Below are 17,909 nucleotides of genomic sequence, written 5' to 3' on the forward strand. Positions count from 1 at the left end.
GTTAAACAGAGGTTACAGTTAAATGTGTTTAAAAGTTTAGCAAAAAGTTATAGGAATAAATGTGTCTCACATTGAAAACATATTGATTGTAGTTGTACTGTGTCTATTCGCTATTCTAAATAGTTTATAAGGTATTCTGCTCACAATGAACCTGCTACTGATTATTTTAATAACAGAAAAGTCCCTACTTTTAATTGTGTGCATAGTGTGGCAAATTCAACAATAAAATTAACAACATGGTACATTACTAAATAAACACACCTGATTCCTTGTGCCACCGAGTATGGAGTTGTGTGCCAGGATTGTCCTTCCACTACTTTACCATCAGGTAATGTAACTTGAATAGGCACTGAACAGTTTTCTTGTTTTTCTAAAATAATAATCGAAATTGAAAATATATACATACATTGTATTAAACTGTATTTTTACCTTTATAGGGGCAACTCAGCCCGTTATAGCATGTATGATGTATGTTAGTCTTTTATATCATATACTAATGACAGTAACAGTAAGTGTAAAGCCTATCCCTCCTGCTTGGACTTTAGAAATTGGTAAGATTTTTGGGGAAAATCATTTCCCGACAGCTATACTACACCTGGCTGTGGGCAGTCCAAGCTTATTAGTAAAGAAAGTTAAAATTAAGGGTAGTTGATATTTATATTAGTCATTATTTAAGTGGACTTAAACTTGCAGCCTGATGTTTTAATTAACCCATAAAACTAACTGATAATTTGTGAATATAATTATCATACTCAAACCTTTAAGTGTTGCAGCTGCTTCCTCTTTTAATTGATCATACAGCTCAAGTCTCTCGGTAATGTAAGAAGGCCATGGATTCATTTCTTTGATACCACCACCTGAACCATCACCAGAACCTAAACAAGAATTCATTTTGTCGGTTTAGGTATACCAAAACTGTGTCCATATTTGTAGAGCACGTAACTGGTTGAAAGAAACAAAAAGGCACAAATGTGAAACAGTTTGCCAGTTTATGTTTAAAATGTTTTGGTGTCCTAAATAACCTCATGTGTGCAGACACTAAGTTGCCAATACCTGTGGTCCTATGGCTGTTGGCAGGTTGTACTTTTGCATTTTTGCCACACAAAAAATCTAAATAACTAATCAACTATATTATATATAGAATATACATCCAATGACCTGAATATTCTAATGTGTTCATACATGTGGTTTTCTCATTTTGTTACCCTGACATTTCCCAATTCTGTTGTGCGGAAAAAAATAATTAAAACAACTAAATATGGTACCAACCTTTGTTACCTTTCTGTTGCTTTGCTTTCTTTTCTACTTTCTTCTTCTGTGGGGAGTTATCTTTGTTTGATTCTTCCATTTTGTTTGCAGATGAACTTATAGTTGATAACTGTAATAAAAAGAAAGCAGTTTATTTTCCAGTTGCAAAATGGTAAGATATATAATTATATAATCTCAGATTATTTACAAGTGTTCTATTAATCTTTTTTTACTATAACTTGCAATTATAGAATAATTATGTGCGAGTCCATAAGCCTATACATTTATACTCATTTGAATTAAATTTGATTTTACTTCATTTGAAACAGTTTTTCCAGTTTTTGATTTGAATTAATTTTTACAGTGCTAAGATTCAAGGTACATAATGCAATCAACAGACATTTAAACATACAAAAACCTGGTTGAAAAATTGTCATAGAGTTATATAAATCAGTAAGTAAGCTACAGGTATTAACAATATAACACCTTTGGAAATTGTGTGGATTTATTCTGTGACAGATTATAAATGTGATTCCACCACCTATGTAGGTTTGGGAGGGTGTCAAGCTTAATGCGAGATCCTTTCAGTTTAGAAAACAAGGAGCTATCAACTTCTGTTGGTAAAAAGCCACAGCAGTAACTGGTGCTTCTAAAATGTTGGTCTAATTTCTCTAAATTTTCAACATTTAGGACTAAAGTATTAACAAAGTCAGAATTCATGCTGCAAAAACATCAAGATATAAGAAATATGGCCACACACCCTTTGGATGTTTTTTCTTGTATATCCAACAACAGCTCTGTACAAATACTTAGATAGCATGCATTAGTGTCTGGCCCACCGAAGACTTAATCAGCTATTCTAATCTACCTTTAAAAAAAGTCAAGACAACCATTAGAAATACAGAATATGACATTAATTCAAACCAAAACAATGGACCAGAAATAATTGCCGGACTTTGTTGGCACAAATATTGTTAACCATTCAAATTAACATAAAACTTAGTTTTCGAAATTGGCTATATACACCAATGCTGATTTTCTGGCTTGTAAGTACAGCGGTACCAGTCTGCCAAGCGTGTACATTTTAAGCGACGTTTTGAAAACTTATTTAGTTAAATAAGTATTCTTTTTTATTAATCGGTGTGCGTTGAACAAATTTTGGCATGCATCACCACCATAAGTTTGTAAACAAAATCACGCGTGCACCTGCCATACTCTGCAGACTGGCATAACAGTCATTTTCCAAAATGAAAAGATGTAAGGTGTCATTTTAATTGTAAGTGGTGTAATATGGAACAGCCAAAAATGAAGCACATATTGCATCATATGATTGGTAAATTAGGATGTACATATATTATATATCATATGTACTGCAGATGCAATACAAATCTTGATGCAATACAAATCTGTAGATGCAATTCAAATCATACTGTGATATGGGATTGGTATCTTTATTTGAACTATTTGTATCTCACAATCATAAGCTGTGTTGATTGACATTCGTGCTTGGCTGAAAGTATTTCTTCTATAATAACGTTTCTTATTTTAGCACGTTTATTTTCATAAAGCTATTTTTTGCTTCAAATTCATCATTTTATCTCTTACACATTGCGTACTTCGCAAATTGTCTTTAGATTTTCAATATACATACTATAGTACATACACACTAACGACACAACAGTACATATCCATTATAATACTTTAAAACTCAGTACATTGCTGCCCGCTACATAACTGCTTTCCACCCCCTCTTGCCTCGCAGGCAAAATTACGTTACGTTTTGTACGCATGATTTCACATATATACGCGAGCAGCGACATCTGATAAAATATTTCATCATCTGAAGCGTATTTGTTTGACCTTTCCCCACGTTTATGATACGCAAAGAAATTGGTTTTAATTTCTTCGTAATATAACACCTTTCAACACGGCAGGTATACATTGCATCATTTTGCAAATAAGGAAGACTAATAAAAAGTACATTTCCCAGCAACCGTAAATCGTGCATCGTAAAGCGTATTTCCGTACGCTTTAAACTCTGTTACAACTTAAATTATAACAAATCTTAAGCGGGGTGTTAAAGTCTGTTTAAATGTAAACAAGCCTCCGCCTGTCTTCAATCTATTGACGATTGTGCAATATTTGCTGTTGAATTTGCCAAGTAAAGAGATTGTGGCATCTATTTGGTCGCAAAGAAAATATATGTGGCCCCTTCTGTTGTCCACAGAAGTGCTGACAAATGCAGAAGTCAGTGCAATTCCAATCAGGATTCATCGCAGAGAAACATTACGGCTAATACTACTAAGTAACCATCAGGGAAAAGATACCAGCTATATTTTCTAAAGCAGAAACTATGTGAGAAGACTGAAGAAGAGTGTTCCAGAATATATGGAGACCTTGCAACTCGAATTTTGTTTTAAATAGTCTTTTTATAGCTTTAAAATCTGATCAGTTTTAACAGACATTCTGTTCCAGATATTTTTTGGTTATGTACAAAACCTTTGCGCGAATGAAAAAGAACGCTAAGAACACGTAACGAACAGAATTAGTATTTACAATAGATAATAGTAGCAGCAGGCATTTTTATCCACTAATTTTGAAAAGGGGTCTCTTGCAACTTTCTGTCAATCGACTCTTGACGTACTTCTACTGAGAATTCTTGACAAAATCTACTTAAAAATGTTCAAAACACAAGCATTTTGGTTAATCTAAAATAACTGGTGTTTAAAACTCACACCATAGCAGCGGACATATATACCACATAAAAAAATTCGTAGACCAAACTGAAGACTACACCCATTCTCTTGCTCTAGGGTTCTTACCATGATCACCAATCAATACCACATTCTTGGCCTGGCCATTCCACGCAGTGGTCTTGGAGGCATTCCACCACGAATCATACGTGGACGTTGTTGGTGCTCCCTCTGCGGTACTGGAGCCCGCTGCCATGGTCTTGGTTGCCTGCTGCCATAACTTGGGCCCCTCATGCTCAATTCGCGTTGCACTGCTGCGTCGATACGTTGGTCTTCCTCCAGCATCTCAAGCTCAAGCTGCAACAGTTGTTCTTCATAATGATCATCGTATAATGGTACCGGAGCACGTGGTCGTGCTGATTGGAAACTTGGTCTTGGACCGCGTTGGATTTGTGAAGTGCCATGACCTCGAGATAAAAATCTGGGTCCTGAAGTTGGACGATCTTTTTCTCTGTGGATTCTGTCATGGCTGTGCGAAAATGACCGTTCCTGCTCTTTACCATAATGGTGAGAAGAGCTTGAAGGTCTGTACTCTTCTGCTGGCTCATGATGTTCATGATATGACTCTTGTTGGTTTTTGTACTGACTTCCATTCTGGGACTGGTGTTTGGGCAATTCTGGCGTAGGGGCAAAATTCTGGAACTGGTGTGTGGGATTTGAATCCGAATATTCATTGTAGCTCGATTGTGGTTTTCTCTTTAATGTTTCCGAATGCCAGCTGTTTTTATCATCAGAGTCCTTATGCGAAATAGGATTAAATCGATTTTTGGAAGGAGTTTCAGTTGCAGACGGAGCAGAAGCAGTCGTGGGTATCGGTTCGCTGTCTTGGGTGGACAAAGTTATAAGATTACTGTTACGGCGATTTGAAGTTGCAGATGCTGTAGCAGTGAATGCTGCTTCCATGTTTGCCGACTCACTCGGGTCATCCCTGAAAACAGTAAACAATATTTATTTCTACAGTGAACCAACTAAAGTTTGTGTCATGGCAAACAGGTTAACCCACAGGTTATGGGTTTCTGGCTTAATGCTAGTACCATTGTGGACATATGTCTTTGGGCACGACATTTAACAGAAAGTAAATTATATATTTTGCATTGTAAACGAGCATGAGGTGAATGAAACAGAACACCTTTATAAAAAAAGTATGACCAAAAAAGTTTCAAACTAAAAAAGTTTCAAACCATACTAAAATGTGATATAACTTCAATACAAAAGGTTAGTGTATCATATGTCACCTGTAGTTGCCTGCATCATCCCATTTTGTCTTCTTCATCTGAGGCTCCTCGTTCCTCATCACACTAGAGAGGAGAGGAAAGTCCCAAGGAGCTGGTGGAGGGGGGATTGGGGAAGTGGAGCTTGATGTGCTCACGCTGACCGTAAAGTTCTCCCATTTTGATGTTGATGAGGAGCCTTGTGAGGAAGAGCCACGAGCAGCTTGTCTTTTATCCCACTCTGTTGTGAAACTAGGAATATTTGAAGTACTCGTATGCTCATATGGTTGTTTGTCTAGATTTCGGTCGTTGGGGTCTTTTTGGTCGGCAGGTGGAGCTTCTGGGGTTGCTTCTTGCTTTGTGGATGAACCCAACACATTGGAGAGGAAATTGAATGGATTGTTTGGTGCGGATAGAAATCCAGGTGGGGAGAGAAAGCTTTGGGAGTTTTTCAATTTGTTATCAATAGAAGAGGAGTGGATGAAGGGGGGATTCTCATCCATTGTAGGAGTGGAGGAACCTCCTTCCGTATCGATCCGAGAGAAGGAGCGGATAACAGGGATGCTTTGATTGATTGAAACACTGGATGTTGGTTTCACAGAATTTTCGGTGCTCTTTACTGATGTTGTGATTGTGTCTGCAGATGACACTTGGTTGGAGGAGTAGAAATTCATCGGTGGAGCAGGAAGATCATCAGAATTTGTAACTTTGATCTCATTTAAACCTCCAAGGCCTGGAAGTCCAGCAGCCAAGCTCTTTAACTTTGTTTCTAAAGACTCTGGAGGACCCACAACATCCGATTCGGTGTCACTCTCAGCACTGTCCTTCATCACTGCTCCTGCTGCTCCGGAGCTAAAAAGATCGGCGAGGCGGGAGTCGAGGCTCTGGTGACGAGGAGGAGAAGAGATGTTGAGATCCGGGGATCCAGTTGGAGACGGGGGAGAGGCGCTCCCGGGAGTCGAAATCTTCATAGAGTCATCAAGGCTGAAACATATGAAGAAGATTGCTTGAATTCAATTAAAACAAATAAACAAAAATTTTAGTGTGATAGAAATCTCAGTGTTTTAAGGTTTGTGAAAAACAATTGGTCTGTTCATATACAGGACACAGGTGTACACAAAGTGGATTAATTGATGTAATAGTAAACCGTGATAATACATTATACGTAAGTAAACTGTTAAACCTGCCAGATTGAAGATCATTAGACCTTGTGATTGTCAGAGAACGAGAAGTGTCTTTTTCCTGGAAGAAAATTGATTTTATGAATGAATAAATGAATGCAAATTGCTTTATCGTCGCATGGCCAGAAAACGACAGTAATTATAACAACGGTGTTTTGTTAGAAATGACAGTCGCTAAGGAAACATATGTTGTCGATGGTATTTTGGTTCAGTTGCCAGCGCTTAATTACTGAGTGATGCCAATGGGCCATATTTAAGGCAGTACCTTTAGCATTGTGGCTTAAACAAAACAAATGTAAAAACTTTGGCTTAATCAATGCTTTGTAAAACATGCGATGATGGGAATATAAATAAAAAACCTACCCCCATGCTGTTAGCAAGTCCTCTCATGCCGGGTCGATTCACCAACCCAGATACCACACGTTTTAAAGATTCAGCTGCACTTTCATTTTGGTTCTTTAACACGTTGATATTGCTTGTAATCAGCTTCAACTGGTTAGAAAAAAAAAACAAATCATGACTAATTCAAAATCCAAAAAATGGGGTAAATTGGTTAAATAAAATACAGAAAAGTTAGCAAAAAAGGTATAAAAATGTTACTGAGGAACTGAATAATTGTTTTAGGTAAAAACTGTCAAAAATGCATTTTGCCAAAGGGAAAGCAAACCGCCCATAAGAGAATTGGTAACTGGTAAGTGTACAAAAGGAACCCATTTCTTTTTCATGCTTTGGAAAATAGCATAACATTACTGAAATACTGGCAGCAATAGTTAATAAAAACAATACAAGGAAACCATCCACACAAACACACCACATTCTCTTCATCTGGTTTCTTCTCTGCGACTGTTTTGCTTCGAAAAGATTTCCCAGATGCTACTATCTTTGATGGTTTACTAAAATCATAAAATTAATATGAAAAACAATATTGGAATATGAATATTATAGGCAAAAGCTTTTTTACCCATTCAAGTTATAAAACACATACCGTTATAAAACACATGCGTTATAAAACACATACCATGGGTGGTTATGCAAACAAGGTAGTATTATACACCCCATGCACTTTGGGTCACACTGGTAAAACAGCAGTAGCAGACCAGGTATTTGGGTAATGGGCCAAATCTGGAATAAATCCCAGGTCATTGACAAGAATCTCCTGTCCTCCCCCATGTATGAAATACTCAACAAACTGCACACAACAAATTATCTTTAAGACTTACTTTCCAAGCTCCTTGTCTTCATCTGACATCTCCATGTCCTCCTGATTGTCATCCACATCCAAAGGAGTATTTACGGGAGATGGAGCATCCACAGATGGGGAGTGAACAGGAGATGGAAATTTGCTCTTCAGTTTATCCAAACCCCTCTTCATTTTATTAACTCGACCCTCAAAATTTTTGTATGCCTGTTTAAAAGCAAAGGTTCAGTTCTAATTTCTACTCTAAAATATCTCATTTAGGAAATGACAAAGGTCCTACAGACCTAGACAGAAAATTGACAGCTCTTGGCCTCTTGCCATAGTATTTCATGTTACAGTTAAAAATTTCTTCCTAACTTACTAATATAACGAACAAGCTAAAATTATACTCACATTGACAACTATTTTAGCTTCATGATACTGAGCATGGTAATACACAGTCCCTTTTTCCAAAACCTCCAGTAACTGTTTCCTCTGTTCCACGTATTTCTCAAACTGCCCCAGAAACTCCTCTAGTTGAACAGCAGATTCTTCAAACTCGCGAGAAAATTTTTCCCCACCAACCTTATCTGTTTGAAATTTGCAATATAAAGCAATGGTTCTAAAGTTATCTCAAACCATGGGTCATGGCTTACAGACCCGTAAAATTTCAAACCAATTTTGTGGACCGATGGACCTTTAAAAATCATTACCATCAACCCAAAATGTAATTACGACAAAAGTATGTAACTCAAAGGCAAACAATTGAAACATCATTGAGAAATTTGCTGCTGTCTTTATGAAATCATATGTGTTGTTGTAATTTTTTTTTTACTGCATTCTTTTTACTTCAATTTTACTGCATGGCAGACGGATTGTTTGAAAAGCAACACGTTTTTATACCAGGTAAGCTGCTATAAGATTATTCACAATTGAATATGCCTGGTAGCAAGTAAAATAATAAATAATAGAGGTTTTTACAAACCTTTTAACTTTTTGATTGCTTCAGTACTTGATACATCAACCCTAATGGCTCTCAATCTTTTCTCATCAACTTCAATTTTATCTTCTAACTCTTTAAACTGAGTGATCTCGGATATCAGGTCAGAAGTCTAGAAAACAAGTGTTAATTTAATCTAGATATATGTATTGTATATGACGTATGTGACTCAATATGAGTTTCGAGGGTGATTTTTAACCAATTATTTTGTTTCCTGATACTTGACATAAAGATTGCCAAGCCTTCCATAAAAATAGGTACAAAAAAGTTACGTCAAATTTAGGTGTCCTTTATGTTATATATATATATGTATTTATTTACTATTTATACTTGTGCAAAGATATTTTATTTAAAAATGCAGTATAAAACAGATAAATATTATTAATGTGATGAATAATACAGTGTATATAAGTTACAATTCTATTAATTTAATAATTTGTTACTTTTGGATCAATAAGTGGTCCATGGCATAATGTATGAAAAACTAGGGCTGTAAACTACACTGTTAAAGGAAGTGCTACATTACCAATACCGAATAGGAAATTAACCTTAATATAAGCAAAATTATGAGTACGATACAACTTTGGTATTTATTGTAAATGTTTTAACTTGACCTGTCACTCATAAAAAAGAATTATTCAATGTGCAACATTAATGTAAAAAATTCCTAAAATTAAATAAAATAATGAAAACTAAGACACAATAAATATGCTTATTATATAGGCAGCTTATATTACACATACATATATATATATGGGGTCTTGGTGTGTTACGGTTACCTTATATTCAACAAGCAGTTTATTTCTTAATTTTTCAGGAGCCCTGTTCGCAAGCAAGGCAGCCAAAAGTTGATCAGTATATTCGCTGTCAAATACTCCCCGTTTTGACCAAATTTTCATAACTCTCTGTACATTTGATCTTATGGATTGGTCTCTGTGGAAAATGGCATAGTAATCATTACAAAACGAGCAATACTTCCTGAATATTTATTTATTGCCATTTGATTTAGTTTTATGTCCGAATAGTTGAACATAAAGCCACTTGACTGATATTGTTAAAGTTGCTTTATGTATGCTTAGTTTGTGCTCAAATATTTGGAAGATTTAGAAAGCACTACATTACAGTTAGGAGCAAAAAATATTTATCCAACCAATTCTAAAGAGTAGGTTTATTTCAATATAATTTACTTATACTAAAATTATACTGAATTATACTTAAACACTTGATTTAGTCGTTTGAACACTGTTTAATAGATGTTCATTAGGTATATATGTTTAATATGTAAAACAACCTTAAATGTGCCACCGCTTCAGGTAAAGTATCCGTAAAAGTTTCTTTATAAATTGCTGCATTTTTTCTTCGGCAGTTTTGTATGACATCATTGCAAAGATATAATAAAGTCAGTCTGTGAGATGCTTTGGCTGCAACATAAAAATAAACAATATATTACAACATACCACAATAACGTAGGTCAGCCAATGCCCTATCCAGAGATGAATTATAAAATGAAGCTCTAATTATATTACTAAGTAATGTTTTTTAAGTATTTGCATGTTATCGTACCATACGGAACACAAAGTTAAACTAGTATTATTCAGCATAAAACGCAATCTTAAAGCAGCCAAGTGATAAGAATCTCACTATACTTACAGTTCTTCAGAACCTTAAGCCAATGATCAACAATCAGTTTGTGATGTGCTTTATGGTGAATAATCCAAAGTGATAACATTGGAATGCTATCTTGAGTGTTGGACACACTTTTTAGCTTCTTGAGCACGGTTTCTGGTTTGAGTGGCTTTGCCATTGTAATTTTCCTTGCTTTACAGCTTGTAACACAGTAACAGTTACAAAATGTCGTTAAGTATACTCATCTAACACATTACGAAAGAAAGATGAAATTAATTAAATAAAAACATTAACACTCCTTCCTACCACTAAACATTTTTTAATCTATAACGTCAGTCAGTATATTCCTAACTATAGTACCGAAAGCGAAACGGCGTTTAAGACATTTCGTTTAATGGCAACCACGAAAATACAATAGACATACATTGTGTTTCATTTTGCAATTACAAACAAGCGAAGAGTGAATATATATTACCGTTTTGTGACAAAACATATGTTATTTATCTGGCATGGACATTATTTCTGCAGAAATTTTCGAATATGCGACGTGCGTGTTCTTCGCGTGCGCAACACGACAAGCTAGATGCAACAAGACGAAGTTCCCAAGCTACATCCCCGCTGTTATGTTTGCTCGGAATTTTGGCTTCTATTAGATTGCATAATAAAAATTATTTTTCAGGATTTGTTGGTAAAGTTAAATCAAACTCGTTTTTTAAGCATTGCTAATTTCCAACTCTCTACTTTCCCCTTAAGTTGCGGCAACACTGCGAGTTATCATTCGGCATTTAACTTGTGACAGAACATACTTTGAAACCAAACGTCAAAATGTTAACATAAAGCATTAATGTACTTGTACATTCAAGAAAAAATATCACCAGAATAGTTTATCTGCATTATCATTTCGTTGCAAGCGAATAAAAGCAGGTGAAGTTGCAGCAGATAAGCGAATGGCAGTGTTGCCTTTACCACTTTTCACCCGCAAAGTTTGTTTTTCCCTTGTGGATCAAAATAGTGCAAACTCACGTTTCACGATATATATATTTTCACCAGAAAGAAAGAATAGCAATTTTAGTTATTTCTTACAGATTACAAAGCAATACTATACTGTATAGGTTTATATACGTTATATACATGTGGCTAATGTGCGCTTCATATACCATGGTGTACACCAAATGCACAATCAAAAAAGTCTAAGTACAAGGACACTTCATTACAAAATAACTACATACTAACTTCACTATGAGTGATGACAGCTCTAAACACGAAACTCCTAAAACACCGGAAGTCGATATGGACGATTCTGGCTTCTTAACATCAAGCACTGGTGCCGCTTCTTCATCACCAAACTTTTTAATACCGGATGAAAATGTTACTTCCACATCCGATTACACAGAAGATCAGACATTTTCTGATTCTGTTAAAAGTTCGAATAAAAAGTCCAAGGCGAACACTGGCCTTGCTGGTGATATAGTAGATAAAACAAACATTATTGCTAAAGACCCTGATAGTTCCAACCACTGTAGGTATGTTCGATCTGTCCATATTGATATGTAATTATTCATTATAGCAAAATTATTATGATAAGACAAAAAAAAACATTTCGGTCTTGTAGACGTTAATTTTACCCCATTTCAATTTATTTTGCAACCTATAACATAAATCATTAACATTATCATAAAATATTCTTTTTTTGTATAGTGGTGATGCAAAGCAAACCCCTGCAGCAGACATATGCCCAAAGGAAGAACAGAAAAATAAAGAAGCTCTTAATAAAGACATTGAAGAAGACGTCTCCGAAGGGCATGCTTTGGAAAAATGTAAAATAGACGATGCCTCTCCATCAGAGAAGCGAACTGGTGTTTCTCATAGGTTAAAAAGGGGGTCAGATGTGTCAGACAATAGTGACGAAAATGGTTCAAAAAATGTGGAAGAAAATAAAATGTCTGTTCCAACTGATGCGAAAAAAATAAAGACATCAGATGCAAGCTCAGATGGTTTATCTTGTTTTTTTTTGTATTTATATTTCTCTTTAATTCTGTCATTTTTGTTATCGAAAATAATGCATGCAAACAAAAATTGGTCAATACTTTTTAACGTACTATAGTTTCTCTATAAAAAATAAAACTCATAAATAAATATATATATAAATCTAAATGATTTTCTATAAATATAATCGAATAATTTTAACAGAAAGCAACGAGTTTAAAGACGCAAATGAACCATGTGAAAGCAGTGGTACAAGAAAATCTGGTATACGGAATTACAGTGATCTTACTTCTGATGAAGGTATTGTAAAATGTGATCACTCCCCTAAGACACTTCTACTTTACGCCTATGTTAACAATTCTTCCTACAAGCTGTTAAAATTTCATCCATTTCTAGATGATGTAGGACCTAGCTCAGAAACGTCAAGTTTTTCACTGAGTTCAGAGTCAGACACTGTCCCCATTTCATCTGATGGAGCGAAAGAAAAAGTGGAAGAAGAAGAAGCATGGCTTGGTAAGGACATCAGTGATCTTCCATTTCCACAGTGGAATTCAGTGTGTAGTCTTCGAGAGCGACAGACACTTGCATGTAGAAGATACTGGACCTCAAAGGTGGAATTTGGTTGATATTTAGATTTTTGGTAGTACGCCTAAACATTTACTGTGTAACTTCCTTTACCCACACACGGCCGGAAAACAACAGTCATTATAATGTGGGTGTTATGTTTCATACACCTTGTCCAGCTTACGAGTTAGCATGTATGTGACTTTGTGGGTGTGTTTAGCATTTTTTGCTGTATGGCTTACAATTTTCAAACAACCTATTAGTGACCACAAGTGTGGTTCTAATTTGGTGTCTTATAGTAAACACTAAACTAATCAGCACATAAAAGCGACATTAATTTTTTTAGAATTAGATAACATATAGGTCATAATTAAATGATAGTATGTATATAATGCAAACACCACGGTAACAGCATTATAAGTAAATGTCTAAACATACAAGAAAGTAAGTACGTTGTTTGGAATAGCTTTACATATTTATAACAATACCATTGCATATGTAGCATAAAAGCATGTTATTGTAGGTATGTGGTTCCCTAGCAATGACCAAACGTCTTGAATTACAATGGAAATTGGAGAAACATGACGGTAAGTCTAATGTTTAATATTTTTCAAAAACCTCTTTGAACAAAACACTAAATGCCATTCAGACAATATATATAAATACTTCCATTAAACAATTTGTTGCACTTAATTTTTGTCTGTTTTGTTTTCGTTGCACCAGATCCTTACTGTATTCCTTTACACAAAAATCATTTAACTCTATGAGTGCCAGATCAGGATCAGGGTCAGATTCATGGGAATTGTTTAGTTAATAATGTAGTATAACAATTTTAAGGTTGTGTGAACGCTCTTAACTTTAACCAGTCTGGTACATTGTTGGCATCGGGTAGTGATGATCTTCATGTAATGTTATGGGACTGGAAGGACAAATTCGCAGATCCTGTTATTTCTTATGACTCCGGACACAGAAGTAATGTATTTCAAGCAAAATTTCTTCCAAACTGCGGAGATTCATCTGTTGTTAGTTCTGCCAGGGATGGCCAGGTAGATTAATGTGTTGAAGTGGTTTAAAACATAGAAACGGCAAATGTTAATGACTCTGTCTGGTTTTGTTGGCACGATATCTAAACACCTATAATCTTTTCTATGTTGATAAACCAAACCAAAAGAATGGAGGCTATCGGTTAATTATTTTTAATCTAGGCACTTAGTCTTATAACTGTTGTATTAACTCGCTGTAATACAAATACTTAAACACTTATTGCTCTTTGTGGTTAGTTTAATGACTTGAACTAAATATTTGCCAAGGCACAATAAAAACGGTCATAACGCATCACACATCTGTATTATTTTCTGTACTGAGGTCTTATAGTAAAATATGCCATGGGACCTAAGATTCAGACGAAAGCTGGCATAAACTACACCTAATCTCACTATAATGCCATATTAATAAACTTTATATCCAGGTAAGAGTTGCTGATATATCTTCCACTGGAAGTTGCAGAGGAACAAAGAAAGTTGCTCAGCATCGGGGATCAGCTCATAAGTTATCATTGGATGTTGCATCCAGATCCACCCTCTTATCTTGTGGGGAAGATGGAGTTGTGTTTGGAATTGATCTTCGTTTAGATAAGTGAGGATTAATACTTCCTTTTGATGGATTATTTGTAAGCATAACATAACATAGTTTTTGTTTATCTGTTCGAAAAAGATAGTGAAAATCAAGTTATTTAAAGAAAAATGAACAGAAACAACAGCAAATTTGGCCAGCTACCTCATAGCTTTTAATATGAGTTTAAACTCTTTCTAAACTAGTTTCCAGTTACGCATGTAACCCACAAAGTGTAGCTCTAATATTTCAACACTCAATTTGACAGACCCGCCGAAAAACTGGTCACAACCAAAGTTGCAAACCGTCGAATCCCTCTCTACTCAATCCACAACAACCCAGGACGTCCTCACGAGTTTGCTGTTAGTGGAAGAGACTCTCGAGCCAGGATATATGATCGTAGGATGCTGCCAACAAGTGGTGAATCCACGGAGCCCGTAAAGCTCTTCTGCCCGCATCATTTGGAAGATGCATCAAACGTAAAAGGTTGGTTGGGTTTTTATGCAAATACGAAAGCGCCTTTTTTTGAGGTGGTAAAATTTTAACCGCAGCCAACATCACTTGTCTTGTGTATAACTGGTGCGGAAGTGAGTTGCTATGCAGTTATAATGATGAAGATATTTATCTCTTTGATACCTCCCATTCTTCAGGAGCAGATTATATTAAAAGGTAATAATAGGCATCCGGTATTTTAACCCTTTTAACAAAATGAAAGGTTGCATTCTAAAAATGCAGTTACTTATAATTATTGGAGCGAACACAATATAATATGTTTGTATTACTTGTATAAATACCCAACAGCAGAGGTAAGCTGTTTTATGATTAAACCTGGGCTGTTAAAAAAAAACTAAAAATATGATGTCATATTTTTCACCCTTGTTTCAAAAGTTGAAGTGACAGAAGTTCTTGTATTAACCTTTAATGTTATGGTATCAAGATCATGATAATTAGGTCAATGATCATCATTGTTTATCCTCACTTTGCGGGAATGGCAGGCGTCAACACCTGGTCTATTACTGGCCCAAATCTCAGGTCCCATGACTGATTTGATACACAACATTGTTTTGTAAAAAGCAACTAGTTTGAAATTGCCACTTTAGATATAAGGGCCACAGAAACAATGCAACTGTCAAAGGAGTCAACTTCTATGGCCCACGATCGGAGTTCGTTGTTTCAGGCAGTGACTGCGGGAACATCTTTTTCTGGGAGAAAAGATCATCCAGGGTAGGAGGAAAATAACAGCATTATTTTAACTTATTAAAAATCAATTGTTATTTCAGTTTTTTATTACTTTAAGCTCATTATATATAAAAACCCATAGTGTTTTTCCGACCTTTCACATTTCCTAATAAAATCTTGGTTTATAATATCTCTGAGCAATTGCTCCAACCCAGTGGTCACTAATGGGTTGTCCAAATCATCAGCCATACATAAAGACGAAAAATCCTTTAAAAATAATCAAGCGGGCACAAGATATATGAAACAGAACACACCCGTGTTATAAGGACCGCCACACACGAGTTAAAAGTTCATTCATTCATATCTCTGTTACAGGTAGTCCAGCTTATGGAAGGTGATGATGGAGGTGTAGTTAACGTGTTAGAACCTCACCCAAGCTTTCCAATCCTTGCCACCAGTGGTTTAGATCATGAAGTGAAAATATGGGCGCCCACTGCAAGCGGAATGGGTGAAGTAAACGAAATGAGTCGTCTAAAAGAGGTTAGTTGAATGAGAGTTGTCCTTTTTTTATCCTAATACACCCTATAAAACTGGTGTCCTGGCATGTTATACAACATACTGGGTACAACACCCAAATAGGGTAATTTAAAAAGTTATGTACTAGTTTCTTGTTTTGACTTCATGCTTACTGATTTTGGATAGCCTAACACCTTTTTAGGTGATGGATTTTACTAGAATTGCCAATCAGCTTCAAGTTTTAAACATGGTATTCTCTGGTTAAGAAGCATGGCAGTTTAACCAAGAATCCATACTTTGATAAGTAGTAGTACTTAATATTTTGTAATTCCAGTGCATGCTGACGAATAAAAGGGACCGTGAACAAGAAAGACAAGGAATGTCATCTACAATTGATGGCCATCTAATGTGGTTTCTTATGAGAACATTACGTGGTCGCAGGTTAGATAACACTTGAATTACCAAATATCTTTTGCTCCAGCAATTGATCCAACCCAGTGGCCACTAATGTATTGTCCAAACTTTCAGCTACACATAAAAAAATTTGAAAATATCCCGAAAAAAATGAAAATATCCCCAAGTACTGCTAAGTAACATACATGGTGTATGAACCCCCGCGTTATAACGACTGTCGTTTTTCAGCCAGAATAGACAGGTGCGGTATTCGCTAACCAATGTGCTAGGCCCAGGACTGTATGTTTGCTAATTGAATGTCTCGTATTTTAACCATTTTTTCATGATTGGAAAATAGGAGAACGGAACGAAGAGAAGGAGAAGAGATCAGCTCGGAAGAAGATGATGCTCAATTCTCCTCCGGTGACTCCTCTGATTCAGAAGACGAAGGAATACCAAGATGCACGCAATCCTGAAGAACTCAACATCATATGCTTAAACACTGCAATATTAATTGTCTCCAAAACTGTCTTCTTTTTCTTCCTCTAATTTATTACAATTTTGTCTCTCTGCTCAAAAGCTTATTGTTTTACAACTTTTTTTGTTGCCTGATGCAAAGTATTTACAGACTGACAGTTAGAAAAACAAATTTTCTTTTATTTATTAATAAGCTAAAACAGAACACATGCTAGTTTCTCTAAGTGCTTTCTTAGGTTTGCTATATTCTGTATTTAAAGTAGTGACATCTTTTTTTATGCAACACTGCAAGGAAATCTGGAAACACCGTGAAAAATTCATTGTTTTAGTTTCAGAATATTTTAAAACAACTACAAAAATAAATCCTGTTCCCCTATCATACCATGTCACTTGCTTAGCATGCCAAGTATGACATCTACATCAATAACTTTTGCCATTAAAGCAATGTAAATTATGTAAAAATTATCCACAAGTCACTACAGAGTGTTGCCTTTCGTTGCTTCCCACTGACTTTTTTGTTTTTTATTTAACTGTGAGTGAGCGTCATTGTTTTCTTGAGTAATTCTGCAAGAAAATTGCAGAAGTTTATCAGTTAGCAAAACACATGATTGCTTTATAATAAACTTACCGCGTCAGAAATGTAATGTGCTGTGAACAATATTCTACATGGGTGAGATCACGTCAGGACTCCTGGAGTTTAGACTTCGATGCTGTGTCGCAAAGTTGAGGACAGAAGTCAATGGCATGAGAAGTTACAGATTCAGACTAAGACTGCCAGAAGACTTAGTTTTTACTTGAGGGCTGCCGGGGTGGAGTTTCTTCAACTGTGGAGCGGAACCGGTCGTATCAAAAATTTAATGAGCTTCCCAGGTGTTGGACTGAGGTTAAGGGCAAAATCTGGCCTAAATAACAGGTCCTTGACAAGACCTCACCACATAGAATAGAAAAAGGTAATGAGCTATATGTAATAGAACCTTCCTGTTAAAC

The 17,909-nt window shown here is 35.7% G+C and overlaps 3 protein-coding genes across 8 annotated transcripts in view; 1 reads left to right on the forward strand and 2 right to left on the reverse strand.

Annotated features, from left to right (window-relative positions):
- Window positions 1-2,138, reverse strand: part of LOC100178842 (threonine--tRNA ligase, cytoplasmic) — a 10,333-nt gene extending 8,195 nt beyond the window's left edge. The window contains exons 1-4 of one of the 4 annotated variants that reach the window (XM_009863870.3): window positions 2,009-2,138; window positions 1,279-1,378; window positions 759-875; window positions 262-370 (exon numbers count right to left, since the gene is read on the reverse strand). In XM_009863870.3, coding sequence (XP_009862172.1) covers window positions 262-370; window positions 759-875; window positions 1,279-1,378; window positions 2,009-2,068 — 386 coding nt within the window. In that variant the 5' untranslated portion in view covers window positions 2,069-2,138. The other 3 variants (XM_009863869.2, XM_009863867.3, XM_009863866.3) reach the window with 3 other exon arrangements.
- Window positions 2,139-3,657: 1,519 nt separating this feature from the next.
- Window positions 3,658-11,286, reverse strand: LOC100178865 (regulation of nuclear pre-mRNA domain-containing protein 2-like). Of its 2 annotated transcripts, XM_009863981.3 has the most exons (12): window positions 10,583-11,286; window positions 10,221-10,423; window positions 9,862-9,991; window positions 9,350-9,503; window positions 8,556-8,682; window positions 7,985-8,160; window positions 7,614-7,798; window positions 7,205-7,286; window positions 6,757-6,885; window positions 6,396-6,454; window positions 5,237-6,196; window positions 3,681-4,929 (listed from the first exon to the last, which is right to left on the reverse strand). In XM_009863981.3, the coding sequence occupies exons 2-12, from the start codon at window positions 10,372-10,374 to the stop codon at window positions 4,083-4,085; spliced, it is 3,003 nt and encodes a 1,000-aa protein (XP_009862283.1). In that variant the 5' UTR covers window positions 10,375-10,423; window positions 10,583-11,286; the 3' UTR covers window positions 3,681-4,082. The 2 variants fall into 2 exon arrangements, with proteins under 2 accessions (XP_026692998.1, XP_009862283.1); XM_026837197.1 differs by lacking the exon at window positions 10,583-11,286 and having other exon boundaries at window positions 3,658-4,929; window positions 10,221-10,469.
- On the forward strand, window positions 11,265-17,566 carry LOC100182770 (DDB1- and CUL4-associated factor 8-like). 2 transcript variants are annotated; one of them, XM_018812908.2, is made up of 13 exons: window positions 11,265-11,719; window positions 11,895-12,190; window positions 12,387-12,482; window positions 12,579-12,793; window positions 13,270-13,333; window positions 13,584-13,792; window positions 14,215-14,381; window positions 14,626-14,843; window positions 14,888-15,026; window positions 15,458-15,581; window positions 15,912-16,076; window positions 16,387-16,493; window positions 16,804-17,566. In XM_018812908.2, exons 1-13 carry the CDS (start codon window positions 11,436-11,438, stop codon window positions 16,919-16,921), a joined length of 2,202 nt encoding a protein of 733 aa, XP_018668453.1. In that variant the 5' UTR covers window positions 11,265-11,435; the 3' UTR covers window positions 16,922-17,566. The 2 variants fall into 2 exon arrangements, with proteins under 2 accessions (XP_018668453.1, XP_002127343.1); XM_002127307.5 differs by having other exon boundaries at window positions 14,909-15,026.
- Window positions 17,567-17,909: the final 343 nt, after the last annotated feature.

This window comes from Ciona intestinalis, chromosome 1 (genome assembly GCF_000224145.3).
Source record: "Ciona intestinalis chromosome 1, KH, whole genome shotgun sequence".
In the NCBI taxonomy this organism is placed as follows: Eukaryota; Metazoa; Chordata; class Ascidiacea; order Phlebobranchia; family Cionidae; genus Ciona; species Ciona intestinalis.

What these genes read in the sequence shown, in the direction of transcription:
- LOC100178865 (XM_026837197.1), bottom strand. Translation starts at nt 10,374, where the DNA reads ATGGCAAAGCCACTCAAACCAGAAACCGTGCTCAAGAAGCTAAAAAGT. An exon ending in AGCAATCAAAAAGTTAAAAG is followed by an intron (nt 8,161 to 8,555) that starts GTTTGTAAAAAC and finishes AATTTCAAACAG; the next exon opens with ATAAGGTTGGTGGGGAAAAA. An exon ending in AACCAGATGAAGAGAATGTG is followed by an intron (nt 6,886 to 7,204) that starts GTGTGTTTGTGT and finishes TTTTCTAACCAG; the next exon opens with TTGAAGCTGATTACAAGCAA.
- LOC100182770 (XM_018812908.2), top strand. Translation starts at nt 11,436, where the DNA reads ATGAGTGATGACAGCTCTAAACACGAAACTCCTAAAACACCGGAAGTC. An exon ending in GATAGTTCCAACCACTGTAG is followed by an intron (nt 11,720 to 11,894) that starts GTATGTTCGATC and finishes TTTTTTGTATAG; the next exon opens with TGGTGATGCAAAGCAAACCC. An exon ending in TGATCTTACTTCTGATGAAG is followed by an intron (nt 12,483 to 12,578) that starts GTATTGTAAAAT and finishes ATCCATTTCTAG; the next exon opens with ATGATGTAGGACCTAGCTCA.